General features: G+C 34.3%; 1 protein-coding gene across 1 annotated transcript; it reads right to left on the bottom strand.

Moving 5' to 3' along the window:
- Positions 1-1,938: 1,938 nt before the first annotated feature.
- On the bottom strand, positions 1,939-27,499 carry ATG3 (autophagy related 3). The gene is made up of 12 exons (XM_010985054.3): positions 27,012-27,499; positions 24,211-24,252; positions 20,786-20,835; positions 17,991-18,061; positions 16,601-16,708; positions 13,088-13,137; positions 10,734-10,818; positions 7,127-7,161; positions 6,742-6,897; positions 5,841-5,968; positions 3,828-3,896; positions 1,939-2,207 (listed from the first exon to the last, which is right to left on the bottom strand). Exons 1-12 carry the CDS (start codon positions 27,081-27,083, stop codon positions 2,126-2,128), a joined length of 948 nt encoding a protein of 315 aa, XP_010983356.3. The 5' UTR covers positions 27,084-27,499; the 3' UTR covers positions 1,939-2,125.
- Positions 27,500-27,537: the final 38 nt, after the last annotated feature.

The following is a 27,537-nucleotide window of genomic DNA, read 5'->3' as shown; positions in this document are numbered from 1 at the left end:
TTATCAATGTTAATTGTTTCTTCGTTTTGATAAATGTATCATGTTTACATAGGATATTAACATTAGAGGAAGCCAAGTGAAAGATGTACAGTACTTAACAATTCTTCTGTGTATCTAAAGTTATTTCAAAATAAAAAGTTAGAAAAAAATGTATTACCACTTTCTACTACTTACGCAAATAAGACATTTAAAAATGCCATGAAACAAATATAAAAATAAACTGGATACAAGGCTTTTAAAATTGTCATCTATAATCTGAATTCCAATTCTTTCTTTTTTTAATTGAAATATAGTCAGTTTACAATGTTGTGTCAATTTTGGTGTACAGCATAATGCTTTAGTTATACATGAGCATACATGTATTCATTTTCATATGCTTCTTCATTATAGTTTACAGCAAGGTATTGAATAGTTCCCAGTGCTACACAGTAGGAGCTTGTTGTTTACCTATTTTATATATAGTTAGTATCTGCAAATCTCAAACTCCCAATTTATCCTTTTCCACCCCCTTTCTTCCAGTAACGATAAGTTTATTTTATATATCTGAGTTTATTTCCATTTTGTAAATAAGTTCACTTGTGTCTTTTTTTTCCTTAGATTCCATATATGAGTGATACCATATAGCATTTTTCTTTCTCTTTCTGGCTTACTTCACCTAGAATGACAATCTCCAGGTCCATCGACGTTGCTGCAAATGGAATTCCAATTCTAAGCTCATCAAAACTTCACTGTTCACCAAACCAGTCCAATTTTCTCAGTGAGTGCTAGAAATGTAAACTCATAAAAACATATTTATACCATTAATATATCCACATTTGTTTTAGGTGTTGGGGATCCATATAAAATTTTCAATTGGAAAAGATCTGAGAATAAAAACGTTTGACCAACAAAATCATTTATGCCACCTAGTGGTGACTGAGATAAATATGACTGCTGATTTAAGAAGCTTAACTGGGAGGAAAATGTTGACGATGTGATAATATCTAGTATTAGTATCATTTAAACAAAATGTATTCAGAAGTAGGATATTTCAGTAAAATCAGTTTGGAAGATTAAATTTAGAAAGGAGAGTAGCTTCCTGGTTACAAGACAAGCAGGAAATCTGAAGTATATGAGAAGATGACACCCCTGTTTATAATTCCACATTATACCATATCAAACACCACACCACTGTACCAACCTGTTATTTTCATTACAGAGATTTTCTTAAAACACAAAAATTGGGCTACAAATGGAAAGAGAGGAAATAAAGAGGCACTAGAAGTAAGGAGAATATTCTTGAATGATGAAGAATAAACAAACAAAGGTTCCTCACAGGTAGGGTTAGCCACTCCCGTTATACGCAGAATGGAAAGAACAGGGACAAGGGCACTGTGGAGGCACAAAGAAAATGTAAAAGAAGTCATCAGAGGGCCTGAGCTCTACCCCTTCGCTCTCAGTGCATGTCCCTAAGAACACACACAACCGTTCTGAACTCCCAGACCCAGATCTGTAAAGTGATGTGACACAACAAAGGGACACCTTCAAATTCTAATATTCTACCAGGCAATCACCACAGGAGATATATTCCTGAATCCTTAATTAAAAATAACTTCGATGGTATCAACCTAACAAAACAATCCAGAAACAAAATAAGTAACAGCACTTTACAGATCTCCTGGCACACAGTAAGCACTTCATCAGTATTAATGATTAGCAGATAGGAGACTTAGAGAGACAGAGACGGGGAAAAAAAAGGAACAGAGGAAGAGAAAGAAGGGAAGGTGAGTCTAGCATGCAGTATTCCTAGTCCCAGTTCTCACACTATCACACATTTAAATACCTAAAAGTGAACCAAAAATACTCTTATCATCATTCTGTATGAGATACTTCTGTACGTAAAGAATTATTATTTAAGGAAAATACTAACATCACCTTTTGATAAAAAGCAAAAAAATGGTCTCTTTACACTCATTTTTATTAATCTAGTAAGGCTGGTAGTGGAACTTTTTTATTTAATGCATAAACATGTAAGTCCCTTTATTAGATAAATTGTACATATTGGTGAATATGGTCAATGGTCACATCTATGGGTTAATTCTTTAAAAATAGGAACAGAATTAGGATAGATTCTATGCTCTCTTCGTTACATTGTGAAGTGTCTTGTGTAGTCATATTCTATTGTTGGAATGACAGCTTGTACAAATTTCAAGAAAATTAGAAGATACCTAAATGTGTTTAGATAAGGAAAATAAATTGGTAAATAGTTCTATGATTTAAGCTAACATTGTAATTATCCATTTTATCAAGCAATAACTTCTCAGGTAAAAATACAGAAGACAAAATCTTAAATCAAGTATATTAAAAAAAAATTCACTCATGCAAGTTTGTGTCTATTCAACACAAGGTTCTCCATATCTTTAAGAATGTCTAACCCATTCTATTTAATATTTGCATGTGAAACTTCTTAGTGAGTATGAGCTCAAGTATTTTGATATAAAAATAAGGGGAAGGCTATATATATTTGAGTCGAAAATGTTCTTTTTACTGCCTTTAAGTTTGCTACAGCGTGTCAGATAATAAGACAAGGCAAAGAATATAAAAGCACTGAAGCAAAAGAGCAAAAACTAATTAAGTGAAAACCACATAAGGACTGAGTCTAGGTTTGTATACGTACCTGCCATAGAATCTGCTACACTGCACTGTCTTTAATAAAATCCTGAATTTTTTTCTATGCTCCACTGCACTTGGAAACACTAAGAGCTTATTTTTTATTGGAGGAATTGATGACTCAACTATGAATTACATAGTCTTCCAAGTTTCTATCTAGCATCCAACAGAGATGAATGTTCAAATTATGCGTAACAGGATTTCAGGTTTGGACCAGAAGTTCTTGGTTTGTTTCAGTATCAAACCAGCCCAGTGCTTCTCTGAGGGACATGCTCTATTAGCAACACTTAGGTTATCTGTAGTTCTGACACAGTGGTGACTCCTCGGTCTACAACTAACACCGAGTGGCAACTAACAACTAACAACTAACCACCAAGTCTAATAGCAATCTAGCACCAAACTAATTCAAGCTTTTTGGAATTCAAATCATTGGCTTTGGCTGCTTTTGATGAATCCATGCTATGGGTACATGTATTTCAGGATCCAGTAGTTTACTTAATTCCTCTTGCAACCCCAGATAATTGAAGGGGTGCTTTTAGCTGGAGAAAAATGAAAACACTGTATTTTAAGACTACCTGAAATAGGCTTCATGTGCTTTACTTTTTAATTACCCTACTTGTTTAATCTGAATCCTCTGCTTCAGAGAGACCTCAGACTGACAGAACCCAACTTCACTTTTACATCATGGGAAAGTGCATTTCTGATAATATGGTAAATCAGAAATAAACTTAAGAAAAAGACGCTCATGTGTTAGCCTCTAAATTCATAGGTTACCCATCTTTCATCAATAGATTAAGCCCATTGAGTTTCTTTTCCATCAAGCGTTAACAGTTTTGTAAAGACATACTCTTAGCCATTGCCTCTTAGCCATTGCCTCTTCAACAAACAAAAGCATTTGGCAAGCTGCTACCTAGAAGCACATACTGCTCTGAGGCTCTGCAACAAGGCAGAGCTAATTGGTGCACACAGGGACATGTGCTAATTAACTAAACAAGGCCAGAACTACCACAATGTAACATTTTCTAAATAAAAGCTTCCCACTAAGACTTCTAGTTCCTACCAGGGACTAAAACAAGTTATAGGTATTGTGCCATTAAGTTTACACTAAATTTCCCAAAAAGGAAAGAAAAAATCTCAGAAGCCAAATTGCCACTAATCACATACACAGGTAAGGATACATATGAACACCAAGCTCTCCTCCTCCTTCTGCAACAGTCTCAATAATTTTCTTCATCACCTCAGCATGCCTAAAAGCAAAAGAACAAATCATCTTAGTATAGATCTATTAGATCAAAATAGGAAAAACAAGTTTTTTGTTTGTGAAGAAGTCTACTTTACTATTGTCAGTGAATTAATTTTAATACATAACAGCAATACTGTAAAATAGTCTCCTCCCTACTCCCCAAGAAGACAGACTGTTGAGTCATGTAGACAGCTTTACTAGGGGAGAGAATAATTTTAAAAAGCTACAGTAGTCACAAATGAACACAATGGGACTACTTAGCTTTCCTATAATGCAGACGGAAGAGGGGTGGGGAGGGCAGAAAATCAGAGAAAGGAAAATCATGCCAGAGCATAACTGCAGAGCAAGGGCTGTCTGCTCTGAGAAACAAAAAAAGAATCAGACCAAGCAAATTTAAATAAGCGACATGGTAACAGTCGGTTAAAAGAAAAACAGAGCTATTTCTAATGCTGTAATTTTGACTGTTCAAACATTTAGCTGAGAACAAGCCAAAAGTGAGTTAAAGAGAAGCTAATTGGTCAGAATCAAGCAGTTAATATTTTTTTCCCTTGTTCTAATGTGTATTGTAAAAATTATCTGATTCTATTCAGAAAATTTTTTGGCTTCATATAAAGAAAGATATTTATCTGAAGTTTTCCACAAGCTTTTTCGTGGCCAACTGGTGTCTCTCCTGTGCCAGAGAAAAGTGATAGCAAAGTAACTGCTTGGGCACATAACGGCATCACAGAAAAGAAATGAACTTTTATACGTATCCTGGCTTAAATAAAGCCACTTTAATTTTTATGAATATAACCTTCACTGACAGAGGCAGTCACCTTAGAAGATGAGAGTAAATGTATTAGCCCTGAGAATATAAAGACATAATTTGAGGTAGTTGATGGAAAGGCCTAAAATGTCCTTGCAGTCTCATTTAACAAGCCCCCAGCTCTCTGTGTGTGTGCCACATTTACATTATATTCCAGAACAGTTATTTATTAAAATATTTAACATTAACATTACCAGTTAAATTAGTTATCTCTTTTCCCCACTAAGTAAAGTTTATACCTCAGAAAAAGAGCTGGCTCAGTTTGATAAATGCCATTCTAAAATCTCAAACCATAGAGGGACCAACAAAATAATTCTCAATACGAAAACCTTTTAGGTTATTCTAAACTTAAACAATTACTTGAATTACATTTGACATTTAGCAATATTAACAGCCTTGACATAAATTGGAAAAATGAACTAGGCTTTCTATGGGATAAAGTTTAGGAATAAAGGGGTTGTAAAAAGAAAAAATTTTTTTAGTGTCAAAGGATTTTTAAAAACTAGAATGTTGCATCTAATTAGTCAATGGAGTATCAGAGTTTTCATTTGAAAAATATTGCTCCCAGAATTTCTCAATGATTTGTAGAAGTTACCCACTAGAAATAACTAACTGAAAGAAATTTGCATGTTAACGTTGTATTTTGTTTCTTTTAAGGAAAATCCTAAACAAATCATGTATATAGACTCAGCTTCACTTATTTGGCCCTGTTAAAACATTGATTCAAAGAAATCCTAAATTATAAAACCAATAAAAGGAGATAAATGGGTCACCTAGAAAAAGCACAGAGTTAACTTTATATTCCACATTCACAGAAAGAAGCATTATAATAGAGCAAACTATATCTAAATGATTAGTATTTTTTAACCTAAAAAGGATCTTCCAAACTATTTTGGAGCTTATAACAACAGCAGTAAAATCACAAATATATATTATAACTAAACACACACAAAGAGCAAAAAAAAAACATTCTTAATGAATCTAAACAAATTGTTAAGTTTTTTTTCTTATATATTTAAGCATAAAAACATTTCTAAAGAAGACAAAAGAGAATTTTGTTCATTAAGTAAATTTTTTGTTAGGGCACTATGCTTGCACACACTCCCAAGTAATAAATCCATGAAGAATAATACACACACATACCTGCATGGGTGAACTGAACACATAGGAGGTGGTGGAAGATGAGGGTGATTTTCAATGGTCACTGTTTTCTTCACATGATCTTGACTGATGTCTTCATACATGTGCTCAACCGTTAAAGGCTGCCGTTGCTGAAACCATAAAAAAATGCTTTGAAATTACTGTTTTAGGCCTAAACTTCAGTGTTTGTATTTATCCAAACCTCCCATATCACTTGCAATTTAGAATTCTAGACTACTCGGAATTACCAGATTATTGGGGGGAAATTATATACCCAGTAGGGAGGGAGGAGACAGTCTGTTCAGCAAGGCCATGTGACATCAGCCACCATCTAATGCAGTAAAGATCCCACAAAAAAGACAGGTTCATGGCTATCAAAACACTTTATAACTTTATAACATCTTTAAGGTTTATATCGTTTTATTTTCCTATTTCCCATTTATAGTCATTGTAATGCTGACAGGTTAAACAAGTTAGTTTTATTTTAGTTATCCTTTAATTCAATTATGTGAATGGGTAAAAAAAGGTTTCTGTATTAAGGGGAAAAAAAAATTACATGCAACATTATCATTCTGTAAATGCCTATATATATCCAAACATCCAATAGATATAATCCCAAACACAATTTAATAAAACAAGCCAACTTCAGCTTCCCTCAAATTTTGAAGATATAAGCTTAGTGACCAAGAAATAAACATGTAACAGATTGTTTAATTCTTGGTAGTGTTGTTGTCACACTGAATAATTGATAGTTTCTTCAAAATAAGAATCAAAGTCAATATTAATCATAAAATTACAAAACAAATGATTTCTAAAATTTAAATGGCCAAAATACATACTATGGACATAATGACAAAGGGATGAAACCTAATGATTTAAAACATTTACATGAAAATAAGTTTACCTCATCATAGCCGAACAACCATAGTCGTGGCGTCTGGTAATATTTATCGTAAGTGATGTAAAGGTCATAAGTTCTGGTTTGCAAAATAGCATCTTCACCTCCAGCATCAGTTTTAGCTTTACAAGCTTCTACTATTTTCCTTGTATCCAGGGTAGCCTGGCAATCGTGGTAAAAAATTTACAATCATTAAAATCACTATGAGTGTGATATTTTAGAAAATCTGTTTTCCCACTCTATATATTTTTTTAAAAGCAGATATAACAAAACTCAAAGTTAAAATGTTATATGCTATAAATGATGTACATATATAAAGACTTGTTTGATATATTAAGAACACCAATCCTCAAGTTTATTCATTAAAAATTAAAGAAAGCAATTTACAGACCTCATCTGTTTCCAACAATCCACTCTCTTCATATTCTGTTATAAAAAGCAACAAAAGATTAATCAAGTTCAAAATAATTTCCTAAACCAAATTACGTATTACTTCAGAGCCATCATTCAAAAACTAGGTTTTTGCTTTGTTTCTGACTGAAGATACTGAATAAATGTGAGGGAGCTAATTTTATACTTCCAAAGCAGCAGACACTTTACCTGACAGAGTCAGAGAAAGTTAGCATGGTTAAGGCCTGGTCTGTGCTACAGACTATTAATAATACCAGCTGGCACAACAGTACTCTGGGGTGGTCAGTGACTCCATAGTATGCACAAGGCTATTTATATAATTGCATAAAACGTGCTTGTTAAAGTCATCAGTGATTTCCACTTTGCTGAATCCAGCGGTAAATTCCCAGTTTTCATCTTAATTGACTGCTCAGGAACATCTAGTATGATTTATTCCCTCCTTGGAAGGTTTTTCTTTTCTCAGCCTTTAAGATACTACATTTTCCTGGCCTTCCTTCCACCTCATTAGCTTCTCCTTCACTATCTCTTAGACTGGTTCCTCTTTATCATCTCACCATCTCGACCCTTTTTTACCCCTAAACTCTGCAGTAACCAAGAGCTCAGTTTTTGGACCTTGTCTCTTCTCTATCTACACATACTCCCTTGATGATTTCACCTAGTCCCAATGGCTTTAAATGCTGATGACTCTCAAATGTATTCCCTGACTACAAATCCTGGATACTTGATTGTTTGCTCCAATGAATGACTAAAGGGCAGCAGAAATATCACATTAAAAACTGAGTTGCTGGGGTTGGGGATGTAACTCAGTGGTAAAGTGGGTGCCTGGCGTGCACGTGGTCATGGGTTCAATCCCCAGTGCCTCTGTTAAGGGTGGGGAAAAACAAAAAACCTGAGCTCCTGACTCCCCCTCCAGAGCTGTTCAGTCTAGATTTTCCCATTCTCAATTAATGACACTTTTCCAAAAGAAACTCAGGTCAAAAATCTTGACCTCTTGGTTTCTCTCATATCACATTCAATCCAGCAGCAAATCCTTTTGGGCCCTAGCCTCAAAGTATGTCCAGAATTTTGTGGTTTCTAATCAATTCCAATGTTACTACTCAAGCCCAAGCCACAGTCATTTCTTGTCTATATTATCAAAATAACCGCCTAACTGTCCCTATCTCTTCCCCCAACACTGAAGTCATAGAGATTCTGTTAAGATGTTAAATTCCACTTTAGTTGTTCTTCTGTTTAGAAAAGCCCTCTAAAGGCTTCTCATCTCACTTTGACTTAAAGCCAGGGCCCTACACCATCTGGTTCTCAAGTTACCTCTCTGACCCCATGTCTTATTACCGTCTCCTCACTCTTGTGGAGCCTCCTTGCAGTATTTTATACAAACCACACATACTCCCCCTTCAGGGCCTTTGCATGCTTCCTCAGACCTCCAAATAGCTTGTTCACTCACTTCCTGCCGGGCTTCACTCAAAGGCATATTCTCGATGAGGTTTTTCTTCACTACCGATTTAAAAATTACAACACTCATCCTACCACAGGACTCCCTACCCACTCTGTCCTTTATTTTTCTCCCTAACACTTACAGCCATCTAAGACAGTACTATGTTTTGCTTATCTACTGTTCTGTTTGTGCCCCCTAAATCAAATGTTAGCTCCATGAGATCATGTCTACTGCATTATCTCCAGCACCAAAGCAGTATCTGATACATATACACTGCACTGCCCAACGTATACTTGTGGAATAACGAATGAAAATTGACTGTTACGTTAGATACAATCGACACTGTTTTTTAAGCAAAATTCGACATATAGCAACTCTTTAACTATCCATGGGAAATGTAACAAACATACTAAAAGACTAGTTTTGTCTTTTGTTTCTGCCTGAAGATACTGAATAAATGTGGGTGAGCTAACTCTATACTTCCAAATCAGTGCTTTATTCATACAATTCCCCACTCCAACTTGGACAACTGTGTGCCATTCAGAGACAGATGGAATCCAGAAAGATTATTTGTACAAGAAGGTTGTTCTGACAATTATGAGACATCCAGGTGGAAATGAAACTAAACAAGTAGATCTGAAGTTCAGGAGATCTGGGTTGGGGGTTTAGACATGGAAGTCTTGAGCAAAGACAGGGTATATGAGGTTGCTGTGAGCAATTCTGGTTACAAGTAATTTACTTGGATTTCTTCAAAGAATGAGATTTTACAATGGAAATAAGGACAAGGCTCTCGCTCGATTTCAGGAACAGATATACAGCTAGGTTTCATGGTAACTCAAAAATAAGTTAGGAAACAAATTAAAAGATACTTTTAAGTCAAGGCTACTCTGGTGATTAGGCTAGGCTGTGCTGTCACCTCCTCATCGGCAAACACCACTTGCCATTATGGTGCTTCAACTCTACTGACGCGACCTACTTCTGCGTGCAACAAAACGTGTCTATCTCACCATAAATTCTATGTGTTTGGGTGATTCAGCACTTCACAGCTTCCAAAATGCCTGCCACCGGTTTTTCATACTCTTCCTTTTTCCCAACTGCTAACTCTCTCTAAATGCATACATACATAGTCATATTTAAATCCTCATAGAGAATCTAATGTAATTTAGATCATCATTTTTCCTGTTGTACATAATTCCATACTGGACCACAGTATGCAATTACAGAAACCGTAAAAGTAGACAAAAATCTACCTGGGAGTGTAAGGAGTGAGCAGAAAAAAAAAAAGTGAAACCTTATGAAACAGTAACATTTAGCAGCTGGGCAAAAGTAAAAGAACCCCAGAAGAAGATTTAGAAGAAACAGTCAAGGAAGGAGGAGGAAAACCCCATGTCATAAAAAACAAGGTAGGGAAAAAAAAGAGGAGGAAATGGTTAACAGAATCAAATAAATAATGCAGAGAAGATAAGTACAATAAAGACAGACTGCATTTAACAGAGAGGTTGCCCTGGTGACAGCAACTTCTTCAACTAATTTTAATCTAAGGTTTCACCTGCATAAAGACTATAATGCTTATAAAATATGCACCTTTGAATAGCCATATACATTTAGACTTATATTACCCTGTTGTTAGTACAGTAAGTTTCAGTCTCTTGAAACAATGATTCGCTGAAAGAGTGATTCTCAGCCGGTATTCCTAGAAAAGCACTTCAGATTCTCACAGAGCAGTGAGGGGTTCTGTATAGTTCAAAAGACCCCATTAAGAATCATTATCATAAGGTTTTAGTAGTAAGATATTATCAAAAAGGAAAAAGAAAATACAAAATGCCAGAACAGATTTCATTCTGTTCTTAGTTTAAGAATTAGCTCAAGAATCTGTATCTTACAGTTGTACCCAGAATTAAAGATTTATGATTAACACTGATCTCAGCAGAAATAATGCTATCAAGGCTACGGTCTAGGTAAAGCAGAAGAGTTCTGCACTGTTTAAGATCAAGATAAGTTCTGTACTGATTAAATTTAAACCAAACAAGGCCTCTCTGTGCTGTTAAATGTTAAAATTTAGAACTCAGTGGAATAGAACTCTTAACTCGAATTACATATATTCCAAAATCAATATTCCACTGTGATTAAAGCAAATTTGGAACACAAATACCTTCCATATCTGCAGCTTCTCCTTCATCTTCGTCTTCCTCCTCCTCCTCACATAGTACTGAGAAATCTTGGAGTTTTATACTGTCCTTTGAAATTAATTATATTTACAGTCACTTAAGTATGTTCATTAGTTCAAATACTGAGCATCCACATACGAGCACAGTGCTAACCACTATGAAAGTAAGAGCTATAAGACAGTTGTTATCCTCAGGAAACTCCTACTTCAGATAACAAACCCATGAACCAATCATTAAAAGCGATGTCCTACGTGCTGTGATCGAAAAATACAAAAAGCACCAAGAGTTATCTAAGCAAACCATTTAAAAATAGCTGCCAGTTGCACTTCCAATAAAACAATATTTTTAGTTAACCAATTCATCAGTGCTAGAAAAATCAGTTCAAAGTTAACTTGCACACTTAAAGGAGAAAATACATATATTTATAAATCACAATATATTTATAAGTTATATTTATTATTATATATCAAACAATTATATTCTGTTAACAATACCTTGGCTGAATTAAACAATAACAGTTATTACAACACATGAGATTTCAGTTCGTTTATTAACTATGTTAGCACTAGAATGTAAGAATGTTAACCAAAGATAAGCCTAATATAAATTACCATTTTCACAAAATTAATATTCTAAAAATCTGAAGTCAATATAGTAAGTAAAAAAGTTGGACATCTAGTTTTACCTAATTTACAAGTTTACTTAGGGATGATTTTATTTACTACTAGAAATGTAAATAACATGTACCATTATTACACCAAAAATGTGAAACCATAGAAAAAAGACCATCAGTATCTGGGTAAATTTTAGATGCACCAATAGGTGACAAATTAATCAAGGGAAGTTTTAATGATGTTGGAGAGGTTCATAATTGATATACTAGAATACAGTAGAAATCATCAACCAAGATTAATACTTGCGTCTGGATAATAAGTATTCTAAGTATAAATTATAAAAAATCACATAAACTCTACATTAAATAGGAAATGACAAGATATTTTCTAGTTGTAAATTATTCTAAGTATACATCCTTTAGGAGGACATAAGAATGTTAAGTGGGGTACCAAGTACCATATTAATCATTATTGCATTTATTAGAAATTCTTGAAAGAACTACCATAAACCTATCAAAACAATGCTATATCCACACTTCTCTCCATTTATCATTCTCAAAGTCTGAAGCATACACACTAATGGCTGGAGTAAACAAGAGCTTCTGAAGCAGCAAAGCCATTTCTGTAATTTTTCCTTAGTCATTCAAACTCTCCAAAAAGTAGAACTTCAAAAGGATGAATTCTCAGAATAATGAACTAAATCTTAATCCCTATCAAGTCTAAAATTGAACACTAAAAAACAAAATTTAAAAAAAAACTTGTTTTAGTTTCTAACACCTCTGTTGAGCCCTAGTAACAAACCCAAAAGATCCAAATGACAAAAACACAAAAAGAGGAATTTCAAACTAGAAACTGTTGCAGTTGAATGAGTCATAAGGACAAAAGGAATACAATCATCCTGTCCAAATATTCTATCTTCTAAAAGACTTGAGTGTTAACAAAACAATTAAGAGAAGATAAATGTGAAGGTATTTTGTATTATTTTTCATATCATTTCAAACTATATAAAAATATGAAGACAACTGTACTCATTATCTCTTTAGAAATGAAAAGCTAATATAATGCAGTCTGAAGTAACTGAAAACTTTCAAGCAGAAAAACTCCAATTATAAATTTTTATCCAATTCCCAAAATAAATTGTACAATAAAACCTAACTGATTTAGCTTCCACATTCAAGACGTCATTTTAGATGATATAAACTAAAGTTTATCTTTAAATTTGCAAAAGCAAAACAAGAAAATCCTCAAATTAGCAGTAAATTAAAAAACTACAGAAGAGATGAGTAAATTGCTTAAGACAATGTTTAAACTACAAATTTAAACAATATATTGTCAGCATCTACTACTAATCAGCAAATAAAATCTCTTTGAAAACCTCCACTTCCAGAACATTTGGTACTTATGCTTAAAAATAAACACCCATTTCTTTTAAACTGGCCTAGAAGTCTTCCCAATTAGTAAAAACTGGGAAGTTTTAACCAGTTACATCACAAAAAATGTTTTTAACCCTTTGACAGATTAAGGAAAAGAAGAGAAGCACTGGGAAACGGCAGTGTTTTGGATGTTGATATAGAAAAATGAGAGGGAAAAAAAAATTTTAAAGAGTCTGATAATAAATAATCAGTTTACATAAGAATTATATAAGTAACCTTAAAACACAGATATAGACACACATGCAAATAACTAGGTCACTGAATTTAGATACATAACTAATTAACCAGTACCTTGCTTTCCAGTGTAATCTCTTTAACTGCTTCAGTTATTCCTGCAATACCTATTTAAAATTTAGAAAATAATAACTAAAATTAAGTTGTAAACATCCTCCATTTATGATTTGAGCAATATAAAAACACTTAATATTATCTAAATTCTCTCAAGATCTCTAAAATGTGGAGTCAACTTTAGCAGTATTTTTATAAATGAACTCTAATAGGAGTAAATAATCTCAAAGGCACTTTTCAAGCTAAAAATAAAAATTTTAAAACACCAATTTAATATTTTACCATGAATTATCTTACCATATCATTCCTCATTTACTACTCCTCATTTACTTTCTCATTTACTTTATTTACTTTCCTTTTGTGAGTCTATAAAAACATATATGCTCAGAAAGTGAAGAGATTAAGAGACTACAGGAGTCATATTTACATTTAAATATGCACTGACATTTTCTCAACAAGACATTGGTTATATTAAATAGCTATTCTTCAGAAATCTAAGACATCCAGAGAGTAGTATCATATCACATTTATATGGGACTTTCTATTTTACTGTTTCCACATTTTATGTAATTCTTACAAACACTATTCTGTGAGGCAGTTAGGGTAATAATTTTTCCCTATAAAGATAAGTCTCCAGAGAGAGAAAGTGACTTGCCTGAGTCTCAAGGAGAGTTACATGAAGAAACTGGGATTCAGATCTACACGGGCCGACTTTTGGTTCCATGCTGTCTACTGCACCTCACTAAGCAACTACCTTGGAACCTACTTGTCCCAAGGAAGATGGCATTGAGCAGATGACAGCATCATAAGTCAGCTAAATAATATATCTAATTCAAAATACCTGTCAGTGTTCTCAACTAGATAGTTCAACAGGGATGGGAAATATCAAAGAAAAAAAACCCTAAATATAAAATACGCTTTGCTCCTTGTCAATCTTCTAAAGCTTTGATATCTCTGTTCAATATATCCAAATCAAAAAATGACTCACTTTCACAAATGGAAAATGTCAAAATCCACAGCTCTAGCATCAAGCTTTTACTTCAGAGTAGTTTTTCTAGAAATTATTTTATAATAGGTATGCTTATAACAGTAAAGTCCAAGTATTAACATAATGAATTGGTATTATAAAACAATTCACTGAATCCAGTATATAGAAACAAAGAAAATAAACCTCTTCAATCTGTTCTAAATATAATAACGTAGTAGTATCCCATTAAACCAGACTCTCCTAAAAGTAGGCCATAACGGGCAAAGAAAAAGAAAGCTCAAATGACTCTAATGAAGGTTAATACTCTCAAGAGCTCTGACAGTTAATTTCATATGTCAACTTGGGTAGGTTATTGTATCCAGATGTTTGGTCAAACTAGATGTTGCTATGAAGGTATTTTTTTAGATGTGCTTAACATTTAAATCAGTAGACTTTGAGTAAAGCAGATTACCCTCCATAACGTGGGTAAGCTTCATTTAATCCGTTGTAGGCCTTAAGAGAAAAAGACTGAGGTGCTCTAGAATTAATTCTGCTTCTAGACTGTCCTCAGACTCCAGCTGCAGTAATCAACTCTCCCCTGAGTCTTCAGGCTGCTAGCCAGCCTGCCCTAGACATTTCAGAACTGTAAGCTCCCACAATCATGTAAGCCAATTCCTCAAAACAAATCCATCTGCATCTATATTCTTAGTTTCCCTGGAGAACCATGACTAATTCAAGGGCTAGCAGAAATAAAAGCAGCCTCAGAGAAGAAAAGTAGGAATAAAGCAAAGGGAACTGAGGTGAATACCTCACCTGGCCTTGTGAGTCAGTTGAAAGCACTGCTTTAATCCAATCAGAATACAGTTTAAACCTAAAATTCTAAGGGTATTTATAAACATAACCATTACTTAGAATTTATTTTGTATACCAACTAACTGAAGTATTGAAAATGATGTTATTTGTCTCCTGTCAATAGGGCAAACATTTTTTTAGTTGTAGAATTTCTATAATAGATTTTTGTCAATCCAATCTTACTGGTACCTACTCATCTCTCTGATGAATGTCTTTGTAAACATCCAGCTGGATTTGGGGCTAGGAATTATGGAATACAATGCAACTAGACAACAGAGTAACTCATTAACTTGACATCAGAAAAATAGTGCTATAACCAATGGCTCTAGTCGGTAACAATTTCCTACAGATGTGCTACCCACATCTAGTTGTGTGAAAACTAAAGCAGAGCAGCTGAAAGATTATGGAAAACCAGGGGAAAAAGTCTAACAGCACTGCTCATTGGGGAAAAGAGGACGATTTTTGAAATTATTTTGAGTTGTTCATCTGCTATTTCCTCTAGGCCATGACATAACAATATTCAGCTCAGGAAGGAACAAGAGTTTCAGATCAAGGAACTCAAGTCCTGAATCTGTTTCTATATCATCATAAGGAAACAGATGGCAGTGTCCTTTATTCAGAGTAGAGGACAAACTACCTTAATGAGGTGCTTTTTCCTGTGCAGATTACTTAGCGCTCAGTCTATTGCCATGAGTCTCAACTGAGGGCACCAGTTTTGCCCCTTGTAGAATATCTGACAATGTCTAGAGGCATTTCTGGTTGTCACAACTGGGAGAATGCTACTGGTATCTAGTGCGCAGAGCCCAGAGATGCTGCTAAACATTCTGCAATGCATGGGAAATGCTATGACAAAGAACTATCCAGGCCAAAATGTTAACAGTGTTAAGGCTGAGAATCCCTGCTCTCCTACTACCTTTGATATACCTCCTACTGTCTAGGACTTAAGAGGGAGAAAACTTGTTTTTATTAACCTAGATTTAAACTTAGTTTTAATAAAGAAAATACGTTCTAAGTCACAAATGGTAGTTAGCTATAGCAGTATATATAATAATATTCATTTACATAGTTACATAAACAAAAGTATGTTTTTATAACTTGGAATGAAAAATCATATTCAGAGTTCCAAACAACTTACACAAACATGATTTAATGAAAAGCTTAAATTTAATCAATTCCTTTAACAGTATTTTACTGAACAACTTTTATATCAGATATTATGACAGATACTGAAGATGCAACAATGAATCTCTACCCTCAAAAGCCTACAGTCCTTACAATACTTTTTAGTAATCATTCAACAAATAACTATTAAATATTTTTAAATGCCAGGTCTCTGAGTAAAATAAATATGAGTATAGTGTGGTCCCTGTCCTAAAAGCTTGTCATCCAGCAATGGAATGACATGTAAATAAGGGATTCTAAAGCAAAGTAGTATGCATACTCAGTATTTCTAACTGGCTTGCCTTCTTTCTTTAGAAATAATATGGATATTTTCAAATCGCTACTAAAGTAGCAGTGCTACAGAAATCTAGTATACCCAAGGAGCATTTTTTTCTTTTTTTCCAATTTGTCCTCCCACTTTTTTTCAGGTAAGTCTACTGGGACAAAACTATGGCTTATGTACCCCCCTCTTTTTTTTCTTTAATCAAGGCTATTATATAAGTAATTTAAATATATGCTGTTCTATCTCCTCTTACCTGTGTTATGATAAGTATCTACCCATCCCCCATCACCATCATCTTCTTCAATGATAGCTTCCAACTCATCCGAATATTCCATCTGTTTGCACCGTTTGTAGCATGGCACTGTAAAAAAAAAAAAAAAAAAGCAAGTACAGTTACAGTTACTAGCACATAATCTGCTTCCTATAAAAGAGAAAGTTTACCCCATAAAATAAATTTCTACCAAAATACTAGATAAATACTATATTTTACTTCTAATAAAAGTGCTTAATTTAAAAGTTACATTCAGCCTACAGACACATAATTATGTGACCATACTTATCTTTCCCTAAATAGCTTTGTTGGAAAATAATTAGAAAGGGTCTTCTGGGAGTATTCTAAGTATTCAAGTATCCCTTACCCTGGCAGTCTGTGAAGAACAACAGCAAGGCTGAAGCCAGAGATGACATTGTTCAACCTCAGGCTAATGACTAATAATACATTATTTTAATGGCTTTACTCTCAGAACATGGAGGCACCACCTGTCATACTCGGAGGTGGCAGAGGTGACCTCTGGGTTTGAAATGCTAAAGTAACTTTCAATATGAATTTTATAATTCATACTTAAGCTCCAGCTATTCATAATGGATAAACTAGTATGAAATTCACTAACATGTTAAACTTTCCTATCTTACACAATATTGGCACCAAGTTTTCCATATAGCAAACACATCAATTAACAGGTATTATTCATATAAGTCTAAAATTGAACAATTATAATATAAAAACATTATGATGTGGAACCAAAAAAAATGCTACTGATTTTTTTTAAAACAAGCGATATATAAATGATCAATCCTCTTAAAACATATAGTGTGATTAGATAGGGACTATAACAACCTTTTGAGGATGTTTTCAAATTAACTTCATAAATAACTTCATTAACTTCATAAATACCTATCCATTTCAGAAACATTTGTGTGCCTATAGGCAATCTTTCAGTGACACAATGGATAACAAAACCTCCAGCTTTAAGATTTTGTATTTCAAAGGTAGTATCAATAATACTTTCCATGAAAAGTAAGTCTAAAGAAGATTAAAATTAAAAAGCTAAAAAGATTATAATTACGAAGTCAACTTAAAAAATCCAATTAGAAGAAGTCTAACTTTGCTTAAGGCCCTTTTCCTTCATGTCTTAAAACTAAACTTTTTTTGCAAAAAGAAATAAAAGGAGATTAAAAATCAAGTATGGAAAAAAATATTCTCACAATAGAGAACCCAGAGTTTCATTAAATTTCCAAATTTCTATTTGAGAGAAGATGTAAATACAGCTTTAAGCACAAATTAAGATCAGTAAGTGCTAAAGGTTTTTAAAAAATATAACTCTTCATGCAAAATTTACAAATATATGCAACATAATTCTTACCATTTTTGGTGACCAAAAATTGTTTGCCTGCTGGTAGGTATGCCTTCACTTTCAATTCTTCCCCTGTAGCCCTTTAAAAGAGTGAAAAGCACCAAAATGCACAAATATTTTTAAAGGCAAAGACAGAAGATATCACAAGTTAATCTCAAAATGTACAATCCACACCCCTGAGAAAACAATTTTAGGATTGGTTTGGGAAGGATGCCGTAAGTGAAATATGTCAGGGCAATGAAGAACACAGCAAAATTTTAAATGAAATGTACTAAGAGATACAGACAGACCAAGAGAATCTGGATTAAATATTAGACAAAAAAAGTAGAATATAGAACTATTAAGCAATTATTATGTTTGCCTCTAAACAAAAAGAATTTCATTCAGATTTTTAATATAAAAGTTCTGTTCTTCTGAAGACCAGGAAGCAGAAAAATAGCTACATGACATTACATAACAAAGCAGGTGGTTGACAAGAACCATGTTCCTACCACTGTATTAAAATTGGAAGTAAGAGATAAAATATGCTTTGGATCCCAAGATGGTAATGTTGAGAATAATGATGGAAAACAAAGAAAGAATCTTTTATTGTGTGCTAATAAATACAGGACCTAGAACTATAACATGCATTATTTTCAAATAATCCTCAGAAACCTAAAAAATGAGCAATACTAATATCCCCATTTTATAAGTAAACAAAAGTTTAAAGAAGGTAGGTTGCCCACAGTCATAAAACCAGAAGGTAGAAGAGCCTGGATGAAGCCAAGAGACTGACTCCAGGACTCCTGTTCTTAAACACTACTCCCTCTGTGGGTCAGAGCCAGCTATAACATTTCTGACTTTTTGGAGCTACTCTGGGATATCTCACTATTTGTTCAAAGATTCTTCTTTGGTTACCTACTGGAAGTGGTTAGAGCTAGGGTGGCATGTGGCATCCATCACAAATATAAATGAGCATAACTCTGGAGGTCTGCTGCCTCCTTAAGCTTCAGTCTAAAATTCAAACCATAGATTTGAGCATAAGATAAAGCCAGGAAATGCCCTAATATCATTTGGTAGCTTTCTAGGCTTCTTTTAGACCACTCCCAAGTGTGAAATTCAACAATGTCATAGTAATGCCTGAAGTTCTGAGGAAAGAAGATACAATACGGTCATGACGGCACTGGCAGATATGAATGCACAGCACAAGAAATTATCTGTTTCTAGCACTGATTTAAAATGAATTGTTCCTTTGGCCCCAGCAGTTCAGCCAGAAGTGTGGACACTGGAATGTGGTGTAACTGAGTTCTAAGTTCAAATAAAATGATTTCAATCATCACAATTCATAAAGTAGAATTATGAACTACCATCCACTAAAAGAAGATCCTGTCCATATTTACCAACCCATATGACAATACCATAAATCATATACTTAACTAATTACACAATTAAGGGCTACAACAAAGAAATCTGAATAAAGGAAATGTGTATCTATCACATGTGTATTGAAGAAAATCCTAAATCAGTACCTTTTTCTTTTGCATAATGAGTATTATTTTAAATTTTATATATATAGTTGACCTGAAATATATATAAACTATAGACCAGAACTTAGCTAAATAGTTTTAACAATTTAGGGGGAGAAAAGAATAAATCAGAGAGCTTCTATGATAGGAACACAATTTAAAATATGGAACAGAAATACACACCGGCAAGACAAAGACATAAAAATAAATGAACCTGACATTTTGGCCTTTCTTGGTACATAAAAACAAATGTTCTACAAGATAAAGAGCAATTGATAAAAAGCAGTAAGAACAATTTTGGATATGTGTTGAACATAAAAATTAAGGGTACAAGAAAAGACAACAGATGAAAAAGAGTTCCAACTCTAATTTTAAATAGTTTAATAATTTAAGCTCTTTAGATATTAAGGAAAACATTATCAATTAGACTCTTGTTAATTCTAGAACCCCTACTCCCAGTTCAAAACTATACCTTTCAATTACAATTGAAAAAGCATCACTGAGGGGGGAAAAAAAAGGATGCTACCAGTTGACTCACTCATATCCAAATAAGATGATAATTCCAAACACTTTTAGTCTAATTAAAATAGTATGCCAGTATTGGGATCAATGTTTCAGCTACTTACAGTTTTATCATAAGAACATAGAGTAATGAAACTGAATTTGTTTTAAAACATTGTTTTTACTCACACATTTAAAAGACACATTTTAAGTAGCTTAAAATACCTTATACTTAAAAGTTACATAGAAAATAAAAGTGGAAAAGTCTATTATGAGTAGATTTCCAATTTAAACTTTATTCAGTATCACAAATCTCAACTTTTGAGCTAATTCCTAAAATGGGGACATACTTTTGAACCTTAAAGAAGGCCTTATGGTTAAAATCTGTAAGATTATGCAAAATTCCACATTATTGTCACAGAAATATTCAATACTTTTTAATTTAAAAAATAAGCTGATCAAAGTGATTTAACTTTTGAAAATTATTTTTCAAAGATCTACCACAAGATCAGACCTAGAACTAGGGAAGAAAGGGAATACTGGCAAAGGAAATAAGGCATTTATCTCCAAAATGTCCATCTTTTGTGCTAACAGAGCAAAACAGAACAGGTATAATGCCCAATTTTTCTTCATTTATTTTACTTGGAGTATCACTAGGGCACCGTTTAACAGAAACTCTACTAGAAGAGGGTTAAACTAGTCATTCTAATTTTCATGCACTAATCTATTTTGCAAACTACCATAATTATGAAGTCATACCTTTTATGAGTTTTCTGTTCCTCACTCAAGATTACTTACCATTGCCATGTTGGACAGTGGTGGACTAAGTGATCTCCAGCTGCCACAAACTATTCAAGATTTAAAAGGAATATGACAAAAGGAAAAAAGAAAATTGAACATCACTGAATGTGAGGTGGCAAAATATCAAAGGTCTATGTAACTCTGATACCCAATAATCAATTAAAATGTAAACAATACCAACTTGCTCTATCAGCCTAGAGATTTATTTATGAATATTAAAACTACAAAATTTTTAACATCTGTAAAATTCAAATTAATTTTAGAAAGAAAAATATTGAGTGCTATTAATTTTTTTATTCAATTTTAATCACTGGATTAAATAATGCCAGAAGCATAAAGTATCACGAAATGAGTAAAGGTAATATAACAGGATTTAAAATGCTAAAAACCATTTTATAGATGATTAAAATGTAGAAAGATTCTTACTACTTTAGTTGAAAACTCAATGAAGATCTCTGAAAACAATTACTAAACAAGTACAGGTCTATGATGTAAGAATAGCTTCTTACATCACAGTGCGTAGTTTTTCTTCCTCTTTTTAAAAAAAAATTTAAGTAACACCTAATGTTGAAAGCTTTTTCATATTATTAAAGGAATCACTAACAAAAGTGATAACTGTAGTGCCAAACAATGGGGGGAAAGTTAGAAGCTTCTGGATTAAGTCGGAAAACACCAAGACAATTAAGAAACTGAATCCTCAAATCTTGGACTTTCTGGGCAGGTTGAACATTACACAAGTTTTTGTTTTTCTTCAGAAATGAAAAATAGATTCAGGAAGAAATAGTTTAACCTTTTGAGAATTTCCATTATACATGAACATGCACTGATCTTATTACAAGACAGAGATCCTACTTATTCTTGAGAACAGAAAATGAAAGTCTGTTACTCAAGCAATATGTGAACATACTTTCCCAATTTCTATTTCACAACAGCTCTAACTTAAAATCATGTATTGTTCACTGGTTATTACACAGTGCAAAAAAATATTTTAAACATTATCTTAGTCTTTCTGAGAATGTTTACATATCGTTTGTTTGTATATCAACATGTTTATATATCTTATTCTATTTTTAATTTGAGAGAGTAAAACTATAAAATAAGAACTCTGAGAATAACTTTTTTTAAGAACATAGATTAACAAGATAACACTCAGCAGCATACTTCCAACAGCAACTTTACAAAATGTTCTGTTTTTTAAAGAACTTCTTTACTATTTAATCTGGTTAGATAAAAACAAAAACCCAAATAAAAACAATACTCTTTAATGCTGAAACAATTTCTTTAATGATACTGCCTTGAAGTCACAAGACTCGTAACATTTTATTCCATAGCACCTCTGGTGGCATCTATAAAAAAATAACAGAAACTTTAAGATAAGAAAAACTATGAAAGAACATAGAATTGAACTGATATTTAGTATATGTGTATACCTGCTCTCATTAGCAATGGCCCTTATGATTATGTGCTTCCTATGCTCAAATGAAAGACTCAAATTTCTAAATTCTCCAAACTGCTTGCAATAGCTTCTCTCAGTGATTAAATATTGGATAATACTGAGTAACTCCAACAAGACAGAATCAATAGTAACATTTTGATGAGCAACTTCATACTAGATAATGCCTGTTCCTCTTTTTAAACACAATACTTCCATACCTCTCAATGAAAATAAAAAGACAGCTAGAGGCTGACAGCCAGAAGCCCAGAAACTAAAACAAATGAACATATCAACTCAGTGTTTTTCCAAAGCAAATTATGTCTTCTGATTTTCTTCCTCTAGACTCATTCTAACCTAACAAAATCCTGTAATTGCGCTCTATCTCAATCCAGCTTTACGTGACTGGCAACCAGCTGAGCTAGTTTTGCCTTGCATTTGTTTAAAAAGGAGAAAATTCATAAATCGCTTCACGATTCAATTAAGTTATTCATTATAGGATTAGTAGTTGTTTTAAAACAGTTAGCTTAATTCCAGCCAACGATCACAGACATGTATCTCTACCGCCAACTACCAATTAGTCATCTTCACATAGAGGAGATAAAGCTAAAGAGTACAAGAAAAACAGCATACTTTCAGCTCTGCTCTTTATTTTAGGTACTTAGTTTCTAGAGTCATGTCTAAATTATAGCTGGCAAGAACATTAATGATATGCTTAAGATTAAAACTTAGTTTTATTTGACATTCAAGGTATTAAGCTCATGATGCCTGAGGCAAAATGGGTCCGTCAGAGAATGTCAGGTCAAATCCCTCATTTTACAGATCAGGAAACATGAGGCCTGTGCCTAGATAGCTTAACTGATTTGCCTGAGTCAGAACAGGAGAAATTAGAGAAACGGGTCTAGAAGTCAGGTCTTTCAGGTTTTGTCCATACCACTGAGTGTCTGCACTAAAAATAAAGACAATTTTAGATAAAACACCAGTTCAGCACACCGTTCTTTGAACTTATAAAGATTTGGGACTAAAAACATTTCTTTACAACTGAAAACTGTATTAATTTAATACAGTTAATTCTCTGGCTTGAGGGCTTGGAATTTACAGCAACAGCCAGATCATACAACATGGCTCATTCCAAAATGTTTCTTTCAAAATAATGAGTAAAGTTCTATTGCCAATGAGTGGTACTTCTACTAAAAATTAAGAGTGAGGCTTAAATGAATTATTTTCTGTTCATTAAGAATAATTTTGAGTCTGATGTAACCATAACTATACGTAAAACTGGAGTATAAAAGGATTTTCAGACCAGTATTTATTTCTCTAAAGACAACAAAATAAACTACCTAAAGGAAAAAGACCACTTTTATTATATAGATTAGATGAACATGTAAAATGATTCCTCAAAACATAATTCTGTGTTAGAAGTTCAATAAAACAGAACTGGCCTAAAAAACAGCCATTAGTTTCTGCATTAAGCAGATCCATCATTATTTGATTAGTAGAAAAAGTAAAAGAATAGTGGGGGGAAAAAAAAACAGTGTTAAGTAGGTAGCAATAAAATATTTAAGCTGAATACTGATAGAAAACTTAATATCCAAGCAGTGAGCCTAATTTTCTAAATGGAAAGCCATGAAAACCCATGTTTGGGTAGACAAAGGCAAGACATGGCAAACACCAGAGCCCAGTGCATAGCTCAATATAATACATATGTGAGTGAAGAATAAGTCACTACAGGAATCTCTTCCATTCCCTCTCCCATCCTCATTTCTAAACAGAGAAACTACAGAAAAATATGAAAAATGGAAAATTGAGAGGGAAGTTGCCTTTTCTTCTACAGGAAGTAGAAATCCTTACAAACTTGATGATATAGTCAACAATCTAATTTTACTCAAATCAAGATTAAAGTTCAAGATGTTTTCTTATAAAGCAAAAAAGCCACCCAGTTTTATGTAATTGTACAATATAAGAGCTTTATAGTGTCTTCAATACTCACTTCTTCTGGGGTGATAACACCTGTTTCCTTAAATTTGGATTCCTATAGAGAGTAAAAATAACAGTATCACACATCTCTCATTTTCAATTGAAAAATGTTTGTTGGGCTTGGGCCATTTGCCAGGCACCCATCTAGGCAACAGAGCACAAAAATATTTACATCACTGGTCCTCAACCTCAAGGAATATACAAGTCTAACAAAGGAAATTGACATGAAAGTAACTGCAATATAATTTGAACAGTGTTACATTAAAGCAAAGCTCATTGGGAAAACATTCAAAAGTTTATACAAACATTAAACCTTAAAATAATTTTGTGAAGTGACCAAATATCATGAAGTCACAGAAAAGTAAAAATGTCTTAAAGATGTTTATACATCTTACAATTCAGCCAATATCTCATTTAAATTGAGTAGTACTAGAAAACCAAACCTAGAAGTCATAAATCATTTAATACTTTACCATTATTCTTATTTCCACCAAGATATTATACAATATTCTCTCCTCTAAAGCAAGTTATTTACCAAATTTTTCTAAAGTTTAAGTTATTTGTAAGGTTTTGTGGTAGAATCTACAAAAATGAAGATTCATTTATGAACTTTATTTATTCAACAAATATTTACCAAATAACTCGTATGTGCCAAGCACTATTTGGTAATAGGAACAACAGAGTGAATAGAATAGACCAAATTCATCCTTGTCCTCAAAAGAAGTTTAAACTCTAGTGCAGGGAGAAAAGCCAAGGTAATGAATATTACAAAGAAAAATGAGGCAGAGAGGAAACTGGAGGAAGAGAGATGGCTATTTAAAATAAGATGGTAAGAGAACAAAGCCTTACTGATAAGTGACTACAGAGTAGAGACCTTAAGGAAAGGAACCAGCCACAGGTTGTGTTGGGAGAAGAGCACTTCAGGCAGAGGGAAGAGCAAATACAACACCCAAGTGAGCAAGGTCTTTTGCTTAAAAGCCAATAGTAGATGAGATAGGACCCTCTACCAAACAAGTAGAGGCTTGAAGATCATTGTAAGGGCTATGGCTTTTACTGTACACATGCCTTCCAGACCATGATTTCTCTTAATTTTTACTTCTTGAGAGAAATCATTATTTCTTTCTCAGGGATTTAGTTTTTTTCTCCTTGCCTTCCCATGTCTAGTAGGAAACAACAAGAATTCTCTCTGTAAACCAATAGTTTACACAGGGAAGAGTAAGAAGAGAGTTCTTAATTCTGTTCTCCTTACTACTAAAAATACATACTAACAAGCTAACACAGTTTGGTGAGCAAGTAGAGTGATTTCTCACAACATAATTCTATGTTATACGTTCAATAAAATGCAACTGGCCAATAAAACAGCAGTTTTATATTTAATTTAGGAGGTCTTTTCTCTTGTTCCTCTCTCCTGAAACTAAAAAGTTCTAACAATCGTGTATTATTTAAATGCTGTATGCTTAGGTAGACATATTTCTGAAAGGATGACATATATGCAAAAGAATCATTTGAATCAAGTGTCAAAATTATTTTCAATTTCAAAGTTCACTGAATAATCAGGATGGGTTTCATAGTAAATTGGGTTTCACAGTAAACAAATATAAACATAGCAAGAGTTGGAATTCTTATTTATAAACTTTTTTGTTAAACTTGGTACAACAAGGTATCATTTTACAATCAGTCTTAGAAATAAATATTTTAAAAGTACAGTACTAATATTTTCCTTTGTCATGCAAAGAGTGCAGCGTAAAACTGTCCACTATTCTCCTTAGCATTCCAGAATAATTTCTTGAATGTTGACTGGAACAACCATTTCTAAGGATATTTCATCCTCACACTAAGATTTCTAAAATTTTAATTGAAAGCTAAAAAAAAAAAACCCAGTAAGCAAGAACTTTCTATTCATTTATTATCACTGCTCACTTTTCAGAAAGGAAAAATGAAAAATAAAGTTATCAAAAAACCCACAAATATATGTATGTATATGCATGACTGGGCTGTACACCAGAAATTGACACATTGTAACTGACAGTAATTCAATTAAAAAAAAAACTTACCCTAAAAGACTTATAAATGAAAAACTTGAAATGCACTTCTAGAAATTTATCTTTGAAAAAAAAATCAGTCACTGCTATATTAGCTAATGTGTCGCAATTTTTACTTTAAAAATGCTGTTATTGCCAATGTAAAAATAAAATTATCTAGGAAAGTTAAGCTGCTCCTTATTATCATTGATGTCCAAGATGAACAACTAGCTTCAGCTATTCTAAAACCTTGGGAAATGGATGTTTTGCCTATTCGCTGGGTTCAACGGTACCGAGAGAAGCAATGTTGCAAATTTCACCTTGTTCCTCTGAACTCTAAATTGAGACCTCAGTCACAACTTTCTATTTCAAACTCCTAATTACAAGAGACTTACTATTAAATTTTAAAGTGGCATGTCTTTTAGTGCCAAATACTGATTTCGTTTTTTAAGGTAAACAAAATCCTTATTTTAAAAGTTCCAAAGACTTTCAATGTTAGGATTTAACTTAGCTGCGGACCACCTTCCAACCCGATGAACCCAGACTAGCTGAGTTGCAACGGGTGGAGACAGGAGTACGCACAGAGCGTCCCTCCAAGTTTACCGAAGAGCTGGAAAGCCCTATAGAACAGCTAGATAACACCTCGGATGGGGGCTGCACCCTTCCCTGTGCACCACCCTCACCACCTCCCTACACCTTCCCCACCAAAGAACACGGTGACACCCACAGACCCCCGGTCATCGGTCCTGCACAGCCGAGCGTGTGCCTGACAGCCCCCACAAGCCCGGCTTACCTTGAGGACCGGGGTCAGGTACTCAGCCACTTCCAGTGCCTTTCCCTTCACCGTGTTGATCACATTCTGCATCCTGGGGCCGGAGGAGCGGCCGGCCCCACGACCGAGTGGAAAGGGCAGCCGGGAGGGGAGCTGGGAGTCAGAAAATGTCCCCGCTGCGGCTGACTCGCCTCGGCACCCGGCCGGCGGCACCCGAGGGGACGGGGCGCGACGGGACGGACGGGACGAGGGGGAGGGGCGGCCGGCGCCGCGCGCGAGGGCAGGGCGCGCGCTCCTCGCCCCGCAGGCAGCGCGCGGCGGGCCGGGCCCAGCTGTCGCCTGGCGCGAGGGAGGGCGGCGGGGCCGAGCTGGGGGGAGAAGCGGGCGCACGCGCACCCCTCGCCCTCTCGGGAGCTGTCTTCTCCGCCTGGCTTCACTCGCGCCCCTTCCGGCTCCCCATTCCTCCTCTCACTCTCTCGCCGTAGCTCTGCCGCCACCTGGGCCTCACGTGACACGAGACTCTCCCGACACGTGACGCGAGACAGGC

This window comes from Camelus dromedarius, chromosome 2, assembly GCF_036321535.1.
Source record: "Camelus dromedarius isolate mCamDro1 chromosome 2, mCamDro1.pat, whole genome shotgun sequence".
NCBI lineage: Eukaryota > Metazoa > Chordata > Mammalia > Artiodactyla > Camelidae > Camelus > Camelus dromedarius.
Note: the sequence above shows the minus strand (reverse complement) of the source record. Positions and strands in the feature narration are given on the sequence as shown.

Coding starts and splice junctions, on each gene's coding strand:
- ATG3 (XM_010985054.3), bottom strand. CDS start 27,083: ATGCAGAATGTGATCAACACGGTGAAGGGAAAGGCACTGGAAGTGGCT. Junction 24,253..27,011: donor ACCTGACCCCGGTCCTCAAG/GTAAGCCGGGCT, acceptor TACTCTCTATAG/GAATCCAAATTTAAGGAAAC. Junction 16,709..17,990: donor ATTTTTGGTCACCAAAAATG/GTAAGAATTATG, acceptor TTTTTTTTACAG/TGCCATGCTACAAACGGTGC.